The 10,803-nt window shown below is 42.9% G+C and overlaps 1 protein-coding gene across 1 annotated transcript; it reads right to left on the reverse strand.

Annotated features, from left to right (window-relative positions):
• Positions 1-788: 788 nt before the first annotated feature.
• Positions 789-1,682, reverse strand: LOC128711622 (lopap-like). Its single transcript, XM_053806504.1, has 3 exons — positions 1,405-1,682; positions 1,160-1,347; positions 789-1,093 (listed from the first exon to the last, which is right to left on the reverse strand). The coding sequence occupies exons 1-3, from the start codon at positions 1,680-1,682 to the stop codon at positions 789-791; spliced, it is 771 nt and encodes a 256-aa protein (XP_053662479.1).
• Positions 1,683-10,803: the final 9,121 nt, after the last annotated feature.

Genomic DNA, 10,803 nt, shown 5'->3' on the forward strand with positions numbered 1-10,803 from the left:
TTAGTCAAACTTTGTGGTGGAATTATTTCATTGCCTATTGCTCTTTTATTACACCCATGTTAGTAGACTATACTATTAATATACTTTTATTTTATCCATGTTAACCCCAATCTCAAATCACATTAATCTGCTAGTAAATTTGACACATCTAATGCATTAACTTTATTCATTTAATTTACTCCACTCCAAAAGAAACTGTCCCACCGACTTTATGGCAGCGGTGTGATTGAACTTCAACGTCCCACAATGGCGTGTTCGTTGCATTGAAAGATCGTTTCTCGCTTTCCTTCTTAGTGCGGCGCGATGCCTGTTTGCCTGTATCTTCAGAAACGGTGGAAACTGGTTTGTTTATACGCCCGCACACCCCCATTCGAAAGCAGCTGGCCGCCGGAATGGTTTGCGAAGGTGTGCGAAAGGAAAAGTTCAACGCCGTCCACGGACCAAAACCTCCAGCGGGACCAGAGGGGGAACTGCACACGCTAGGGCGCAATGGTTTAGTGACCCAGTTTCTTTGGCGTACAGTTTCGCGGCGAAGCAAAAGTCGAAGGTGATCATGAACTTGACAGCCAACGATGGTTTGTTGGTTGCAGTGCCACCGGAGAAGATGGATGGCACTGGTACGTTTTGCTTTAATGATACACCAGGTGAGAGTCTTTTGAGAGATTTTTTTTTTGTAAAAGAGATGTCTAAAATTAATCTTTATTTAGGAGATGTATTTAAAAATAGATGTGATGAGAACATAAATACCAAAATAAATATTTGAAAAAGATGCTACCCTCAATAAAACACTACTGATGATCCTCTACAACGGGATCGATCGGGATGGAAGGTTTGGGACCTTCGGCAAAGATATCACTGCGTAACTGTTGGAGATCTTCCTCGTTCCGTACCACAACGCCTTCATTACGCGCATCCTGAGTGGTTGGTTCCGTCGGATCGATAGCTGGTTCGGGTGGAGGCAACGTCACGCAGTCCTCCTGAATCGTGCGCAGGAAGAATGTACGAGAAATTTTGTACTTATCCAGAACACCATACGCCCGCTGCAGAATTGGTCCTCCGGGCAGTCGTTCACGGGCCATCATCCACGCGGACACTAGCGATGAATGGTTAGTCAGCCATTTTTCTAGTACTTGTGCATTGCTTAATTTAAGCGACTTACCAGCATGTCCAACGGGACCAAAGGAGCTGCAGGAGTAAAGCACAGCGAAGGAATCGTAATCCGTGTCGAGCACCATTACCGATGCGTTGTAGTTATACGGGAAGGAGGTGTATTCGATCTGGTAGCGACCCTCCTTCGCTTTGCCACCCTTATCCATTACCCCGGAGATGATTCTCTCCACGCCATTGCTACGTAAAGAAGACACTTATTGACGACTTTTTCCAAGGAAATCTTACGCTACTTACAATCGATTAGTGTACGCATTGCGGACGTGGATCTTCCCATCGGCTCGTTGCTCGTACGTAACCGAAACACATTTGGTAGCTACCTCCGTGACCGTAAAGTAACGTTCGATCTCGTACCAAGTCCCAAGGAAGCGCGTTCGGTTGAAGCGTTGTATCGGCGAATAGTCCGGACATGTACCAAACCCAGGTATCTGCGTATTCACCAGTGTTACCAGACAACCCAACACGAACACTACCACCGTCTTCCAGCAACGTCCGATGCACTTGGAGCTTTTCATCCTCTTCGTTAAGTGTTCTCACGATGCGCACAGGACGCGAACTCGGTATCGAATAACGTTACCCACTAGCCTTGTGCAGGGCTTTTATATTTGTTGTCGTCTTCCTCGTGCGTTCGTCACTGCTGTCCAGAACTTCCATCGGGATCGTCGGTGTCTGTGAGCCTCTGTCTCGGCCTTTCACCCAACACCGGGGTGTCTCAACCGTAGGCGAGCGGAAGGTTCAAAAGAAGATACCGACCAGCCAGCCAACGAGACGATGCGCTTTCTCAGGGCGTGTTGTTGTCTTACTTATTGACGGCAGCTTGGCAAGGGAGAGCGATCTATTCCAGCAATATTCTCAACAACGAAACACACCTCCGCGTTATGGAATTGGGCCAACAGCAACGTTCCGGTGCCTGTTCAGATCAGGCACCGGTTTCGATCAAGCATAACCACCGTCGTCGATTGTACATGTTTACATGTTCGAGCATAAACGTTTCGATAATACACGCCCGATAAGAGGATCGTGATCGAACGCATGATTGCGAAATTAGATCGCGCGAACGGTGGATGCGATGGATGCGCCGGTAAACAAACTGGTTGGCGTTTCATAAATCTTTACCACTGATTGTGTGATAGTTGTAGCCTCAGGAAAATAATTATTTCCGGGCGGAGTTGATACTGTAATAGGTTGTGATGAGCGATAGATAGCAAAGATTGAAGCAAAAGTCATAAGCACTTCATAGCATGAAGAGGAAAGTGGATAATATCCGTTGGAAGTTAATTCAACGAAGAGAGATTCGGGGAAATGCACATTTATTAATTTGTGTGTGATTATGAGAATTTTAGTGACAGTGTATACCTGTACGGATTATATCTACGTTTGATTAATATTATTTATTTATTTTACAATTTAATAGCTTGTGAATTTATTATACCATATCTACAACAAATTTTTCTCCCAAAACTACGTCCTACCTCTTTTTGGCATGCTCTCTTGCAGTGGAAGCTTGATCTTATTCTATTTAAATATGAAAGGCTATCACTATCCTATCACCTGTACAGAATCCCCGGTCACATGAACGTAAGCTTTGGCAGTTGGATTGTTGCGCTCGGAAACCTCAATTAAGCCTTTATTCAGCATTCACGCCACCTTTCCACAGCGTCAACCGAAGTGTTCATTTACCGTTCACGTTGTTCACGCATTTTGTTGCTCGGGAACGGGATGAAGCAAGTCTTTGTTCACTTCTCACAGTGCTTGTCATAATAATAGACGAACTTGCTTTATTTTTGTTACTTTATTATGGATTCTTGAAAAATGTGTTACATACATCCAACAAATTTGTAACGCTGTAATAGTTCGTAATTGCAGTTAAGAATGATTTTACTATTCCCACTAATATACTAATAGTCAACATTCGATAAAGAAAATATTGTTCGTTCTCTTCCTTTGGTAGTCGGGAAACCTTTGCCTAATCTTTCCGTGTTTCCTAGACTTTTGGTAACAACAGCTCAACAATAAGTCATCCGTACGGGGGAACGACCCAGATGGAATACATAAACATAAATTCTTCTAATCCGCTGGGCAATTACCCGCAATATTTGTAAAAATTATCAAAAACTTCGAAAAATGTAACAAATTTCCTTCATACTTTACTAGATTGTCTATTTGAAAAAAAAACTCATACAAAATGCTCCACCTTGGAACTCGAAACAACCATAGTGCGTGAGTGTCTGTGGCTGGAAAATGGGATTCTGCGCCGAGGACGGAAAAACCTGTCAATACATTCCAAGCAAAGTTACACTCACTAACACAAGCATCAAACACAAAAGCCCGACCCGTTCTGCTTGGTATGTAAATGCAGAAACACAACCATGTAATGTGAGCCACGGCCAAAACAGAGAGCGAGAGAGACATTTTTCCCGAAATATAAGAACACGGAGCAGATAGGCATGGCGGAAGGATGGTTGGCCATGTACAATCCCTTCCCCTTAGCACGGTTACACAGGCCAACGACCGTGGTGGCTTGGTATCGAATGGAGGTTTCGATGGCTAACTCAACAATCAGTCGCTTTCAGGTACCTGTCAGAGACGGACCTTTTCTGGTTGGGGTTTCCAACGGTCCAGATCGTCTCAGTTTGGCTTCCGGGAGCAAGGAGCATAACCTACGGTAAGATGGAGTACGGTGGGCGAGTGTTACGACAAGATTAGTTGATACGTTGTATCCGACGCTAGCGTCGGCGGTGTCGGGATGAGAAGAGAAGAAGAACGTCACTGTCCTGTCACGGTGCGTTTGATCGAAATTCGAGCGGGAGCAATTATTTTCTACGCCGTAGCACTGGAATGACAAATTTATTCGCATCCTAGGACATACTCGCGTGTGTGAAAATGCTGTCTAAATTCCGGAAAATGTATTGTATCGGCATGAAAGAGCAATTCCTAGTGGTAGATTGTGTTGTTCAGCGCGTTATTCTTGAGGGATGCATGGCATTTACAAATTGTGTATGACTATGAAAAAATGAAAAGTGAAAAGACGAGTGGAAAATGTATTCACTCGACAAAAGAAAAGGGAAAAGGCAAACTTTAAGGTCGGCTATATCGCCAAAGCTAATCTGCCGGAGGTCGATAAGACGAATCCTTAGAGCTGCGAATCCAATAACGGATTATCCTTTTCTTCGCATCACTTCGCGTAAAAAAGGTGTCAGTAGGTTTGTATGAGTGCGCGTTTGTGTTCATGTAAGTGGCAGTGCACGGTCTAAGCTTCATTTTGTAAAGTTTCTTGGATCAAGTCCGTCGTAGCCTTGTTTGCATCCAAGTCAACGGTTAAGTCTAGTGCTCCCAAAACGGGGTATGGGAAATTGGCTTCATATAGGTCAAGCCACGCAAATCTTTGGCCAAAGCGAGTTAATGTAGCGAACATATTGAAGCTGACGATAGAAATCGCAAAATAAGCGAAACGAAACCTTTTTGCGATCTATTTTTATGCTCCCAACACACGTACCGGTGGGTTGGACATGGATGACTTCGTACAGACTATGACCACCCGCCAGGACCATGTTGTCGTACATTATGTCCTGACAAACAGGCACACCAAGGGGAGTAAATAATAAGAAGAAAATCGAATTCGCACTGAATGAATGAGTGATAATTACTCTCCAGTGTTGCTGGGACACAACATGTTTCCATGGTCGAGTATTTATATCCTCATCAATGAAGGAACTTTACCACGGTCCATCCGCCGGTGCCATTACTGTCCACTCGATTGTGCTTGTGTTTGATGGATCGGCAAATGAGTTGGAAGTGTAGTCATGAGGTTTATTGGGTGGAGTGGTATCGGGGGCGATAATGTTGTCGATGAGAAAACTATCAATAATCAATGAACTGTTGTCTACAGAGTTTTAGAAGTCACTTGTCAGACACGTGTATTGTTTGGTGAAGTTTAGTCACGAAATGTATGCGTATGTGACGAGGCGTGTGTTATGTATTTATGACGCCCGAGTATAATTGTAATTTTGAAAAATAAAAACATATGCATAACATACATGAACAACACACTATCGCAAAATAAATTGGACTTGAATTCTAAGTCCACAGTAATAAACGCCTTAATTTATGCAATCCGTACTACAAGGCTGTTATAGCCATAAGTTTTCCATCATTTGGCACGTGTGGCATGTAAAGAAACGTTCTTACATGGTCTTGGTCCTTCCAAAGGGATTAGAACCAGTATATTCATAAATTATAACTAAAAACCCATAATTTGCCATTTAAACATCTTCATACTTATTTATTCTTCTTCCGCAGTGGCAGCAACAAAAATGATTAACTGATCATTTAATCAAAGTCCACCGTTCCCCGCCCGTGCATCTCAGGTAAGGTGTCTACTCAGGATAAACTTTCTGCCCACGAAACATATCTACACTCTCTCGGGTCTACCCGTACCGTGCAACCGGCTTCAAAATAGCGGCCAGCGTGTCACCGATCAAGATGCGGCTAAAAACCGCACGGAAAAGTTTCCGACGACACAAATCAAAGACGGCGGTCGATTTTCCACAGCCCAGGTAAGTGGGGGAACCGTTTTCAAGCGAACAGGTTGGCGTGGCCGTGAATCTTCCCGCCGGCACATTTCGACCGAATGACAAATTGTGGCAGCATCGATCGTCGTGCAACATCGGTTGGAAGGTGGCGAGATGGCATCGAATTATACCCGAGCTGGTGGACGAGGTGTGTGGTTGTACTTGAACTTTTCGTGCCGTTCGAATGTTAGAGTTGATGGTGGACCCGAAATCACCTTCGGTGTGAAACAATATGTTATGCGAAGGGTGGAAAGATTTTTCCGCGATAGTGCGACAGGTGTGTTTGTGTGATATCGCGATGACCCGTGGAGTAGAACATTATGCGGTCGATTGAAGTTTGCTTTCCGTAGATAGAAACACTGCTGTACAAAAGAGTGTCTCATTTCAATGTCTGGAATGGTGCTAGTGTTATTTATTGGCTGCCAGCTGGGATGGGTTTGTTGGAGAGGACTGGCCGAGTGCGAAATGTGTTTGAAGATTGCAATCAGTCTGATGAAAATGCTAATGCAACTAGAACAAAGTAACGAGCTTTTTCACCGATCAACGTTGATTGAATGTGTCGTAATGGGTTTTGATAGGTGTGGGAAGTGTTTGAGACGCTCCGAAGGACCATCATGTGCTACCTGTTCTTATAATATATTTATAACGAGCAAAGTTTTATATCTGTACTATTTAAGGACAACTAAGAATCTTAGGATAAAGCTTGCATTGTTCTGGACCTTTAAATCTTTTCGTTTTTAGAAATTAGAATAAACTTAATTATTTGCTCCAGCTTCTATTATCCTCTGGAGTGAATGAGCTAAAAATAAAACCAAACAACACATGCAATGAAGGGCAGTCGGACAATCCATCACTGTGGGAGCATCTGATGAATGGCGTCCCTTAACGAGGGATCCGTGTGGCAACAATTCATTAACATGCGCCATGCATCATCATCATCACCATCGTCTCCATGCCTGCCGGCTTTCCAGTGGCGTTTAGTTCGCGCGACAGTCAGCAAATGCAAAGTGTTTGCTCGAATTGAGATAAATTAACGGGCTTAACGAGACACTGACGCAACAGTTGGACGAAAGCGCCGGAAAATGTGTCTACTTATTAACCAAAGCATATTACCCAGAGTTGCTGCATCGTCGCTTGTACGATTGTTTGCAGAAGCACGCATCAAATCACATCGCTTGAGCTGATAAGCCAAAAATCAATAATGGCAAAGCGAAAAAACGATTGTACCCAACGTGGAAATTGTTGGTGAGTGATAGTGGAGACGCAGTGCCCTGCAGGAATTAAGGTTGCTTTCATATATTACCGACAATTGAAATGATGATACGGTGGGTACACACCGTACCGGATTATCCATGCTCACCTATGGGATTCGTGTACGCAAAGTTGTGTTCACTGTCTACTGATAAACCGGCTCGGAAAACCCTAAAACACTGTAAGCAACATTCTGGGGTAGATGCGGAAATGAAATGTATCCCCAACGTTGGCATTAACGAAGACCACTCCGAAGACTTTGCGATCAAATTGGATTTCTCAATTTACAAACCACTAATTTACCGTAAATCCATGCATACCTTCGTCAAAGCTACCGTGTCCCTTGTCCAAGTTGAAATAATTGTTGAGGAATTTGGTCCAAACATGAATGAATGAAATGAAGGAAAGTTTTGGGAACATTTGAACTGTGGTTAGTATAATGATTGATAAGGAATGTTTGAGAATTTTAGTGATTTTTGTCAAATACAAAAAGTGTAAAAAATTTCCCAAAAATAGGCCCAAATTGTTCATAGAATCTCATCTCTCAGTAAGGGAGCAGTACAAAAAGAAACAGTTATTTCTTTCCATCAATTACTCTACCTTGTTTCCCTAAATACACATATATTACCCGTTTACTATTAACTTTCATTATTATTTTAACAATAATAAGAACTGTTGAAGGAATACTAGCATGGCTATTTGCTCTTTTAATTTTACTTTCTGTAGTATTAAAAATTGCCTTGAGTTTAAGGTGAGTTAGAAACATTTTCATTATATTACTGTATATTAGGAAAAGTTGATAAAATCATGAATTGCCTAAACTTTCTCTTACGCACAAACATTAAGTAGTTAGTAGTAGAACCACCCCTAAACATGGACCTACGTTTTGTTTAATAATATTTGCGTTCCGGTCATACACATTTGCGATCAAAATTGTCGCCCATTTTCTTCTCTCAACCCAACTCGCCTTTATTTTCCCTACGCTGTACTTCTTGCGTGCATTTATCCACTAATTGACCGCATCACAACGTCAGAGAAATGCACTGGCGATATACCTCGTCCAGGTAGTGTGGTAAGTAGTAGTGCGTAGTGCGAAGAGTAGCACGCTGCATCCTTCAAGGACCACTGGCCTCTTCTATCTGGCCATCCATCGAGCATTCACTTATTCGCACCCTAGAAGTTACACACTAAGTGCGCGCGCGTTTATCGCCATGCGTATGTGAGGAAGCTGTACGTGTTGGTACTACTCTGCACACACACACACATGCGCACGCGCGCGCGCACACATACACTCGTTCGGCAGACTCCCAAAAGCCGCGAGACACACGTTTTGGTTTAGTTCGGATTGAAGCGCTTGGAAAGGCGCACGCGGTTTTCCTTCCCGTACGAAGGAAGCTCCGGTTGCGATCTGTGCAAAGTTATTCGGGGACTGGGTTTTCCATTTTCCTTCGCATTCAAATCGGGAAAACAAACCTGTTGTGCGTTTCGGTATCGTGTTGGTGAGCGAAAAGTGCAAATAATTGGTGCAAACAAAGTAATGAAAACTTCTGTAAAACTAGCGTGTTGCTTTGTTGTGTTAATGGTAGTGCAATAAATGGAACAAACTAAGTGAATTGTTAACTATTTTTGCTAAGCAAAAAGGAGGGGTGTTGTGTGTGCCAATTTTGTTATTTATTTCCGCCAATTGTTGTACTGATTTTTATACAGCAACACTTACTTCGCAACCCGGCCAGAAGACCATTTTTTCTCTGTGACGTTTGTGCAAACATTTTTTTTGTACTTCTTTTTTCAAAGTCAAATTTTTGTTATTAATAGCATCGGTGAAAACGGTCCATTATTGCTTTGTGGAAGGCGTGTATGTGTGGCTGTGAGCGTTTTTTTTTTTTTCATTCCTCTGAACTGATTAGTATCTATAACCATCAATACCAACACTAATACTGCTGCTACTACTGTTTGAGATCGTTTTGCACACCTTTAAACAAATATGCCGATTTTACGAGATATTTTGTTTCCAAGTACGTTCTTCCCATTTTATCATTGCAATCATCGGACGTGTGAGGTGTGAGGGTGGTTTTTTTCTCACACCCCGAAAAGACTCCCCAAAAAGAAGGTCATCCAACCGAGTGAATGTGTGGTGCGTCCTTTGCAAAGGGTGAAGAGCGGGTTTTCTAGGTTATGGTCGTTTATTTGGACAGCTCGGTGTTGATCAAGGCAGGCCAGGAAGAGTGTTACGTGACGTGTGAAGAGAGATGCGTGTTCTGCATGATCGTGGTGGTGGATGAAGATCGCACACGAATACTCGGCACTGTGCACTGTTGTGCGTATCAGATCGAAAGCATGTGGCGATCTGGTAGAAAATCAAAAGAGACCTCCCCAGTGACCGCTTTGGTCGAAATTGATTGTCCACCAGCTTTATGGAGATATTTCCCAGCAGCTGTGCTGGCCATATTTAGCCGTTAGTAAATAGTCTGTAGACAGCTCGATCGAGTTGAAACCGGCTTGGAAGTAAACTACTCACAAACACGCTCCGTTAGCTCTGATCTGTCAGCAATTTATTTCATTTTTATTGCCTCTTCTCGCAGCAAATTTGCAAATGCAATATACAAAATAGCAGAACCCACACAGCCAATAACACGGCGAGTTTGTTAAACCGTTTCGCAATTATCTTCGTAGTACGCGTGCAGTACAGACAATTGAAAACAATACAATGAGACTTTTGACAATCGTGCAAATTACGTGTCCCGCTCTGTACTTCTTTCTTCCTTTAGTTAAACGATAATTTGCCATTTAATCGGCACATTGCATCGAAAGTTACCCTCCCACGTACAGCCACGAACCCTTCGTTTGCCACCCTCTGGAGGTGTTGGAGGTTTTTTTTTATTTCAACAAAAACGCTCGCTCTTGACAACCGCTTTATGTGCATCATAAAAATGAAGACATTACGGCCCGTACGTACATGCCGTTGGGGCAGTTAACTCGGATGAATCGCTGTATAATGGTAAACGTTGCGAAAGATTCCAAAGTTGAAGCAGGTACTGGAGACATATGACGCCCAGCCCAGGGAGTACAAGCGTCGAGAAAAAGGGAGTATTCGTATTATTGTTTTGAGGAATTTGCTAAGCAAGAAAGATTATTTTACCCTTTCCTTTAGCTGAGAATAGAAGCAAATCAAACACAATATCCTTCAAGCTGTAAAGAATAATATTTGAAGGACGGAAATTGATTAAAATGGAAACAAACAGTAAAGGCAGGATTGCTGACAACCTCAACCCTTACCGACCTTGTTTGGGCCCAATACAAATTCGCAATAATATTACCGTCACTCCGGGAACATCCGGAAAAACAAACTCCGAATTATACTTAAAGCAGCGAAGAACAAACAAGTAAACGTCGTACCGTATACGACTGGCACCTCGTTGGCCAATTTTCACCAACGTCAACCTACCTTGTCTGCATAAGGACGACGTCGCTGGCGTCGTCAATATTCCGAACGAATTGTTTACCGAGTAAAGCGTGTCGTAGAAAAAGGCTCAGGCTCAGGGCTGTTTGATTTAGGGAGGCCAGCCTACTAACAGCGAGATTAAGACATTTGGTCCTTTCTGTCTGTAGGCGTTAGTATTGTTTTCGGAGTGTTTCTCTACGAAAACATCCTATTCTTGTGAGAACCATTCGTGGAAAAAGAGTGCCTTTTTATGCCTTTACAATCAATCAATCAAAGTATGAGCTTTTATTAAATATCTTGCCATCCACCAAGTTCGTTTTGTGTTATACTGTTCGTGATGAGTGTATAAATCCCTCGCCCGGTTCCCGAAAG

The sequence above is a fragment of the Anopheles marshallii genome, chromosome 3, assembly GCF_943734725.1.
Source record: "Anopheles marshallii chromosome 3, idAnoMarsDA_429_01, whole genome shotgun sequence".
In the NCBI taxonomy this organism is placed as follows: Eukaryota; Metazoa; Arthropoda; class Insecta; order Diptera; family Culicidae; genus Anopheles; species Anopheles marshallii.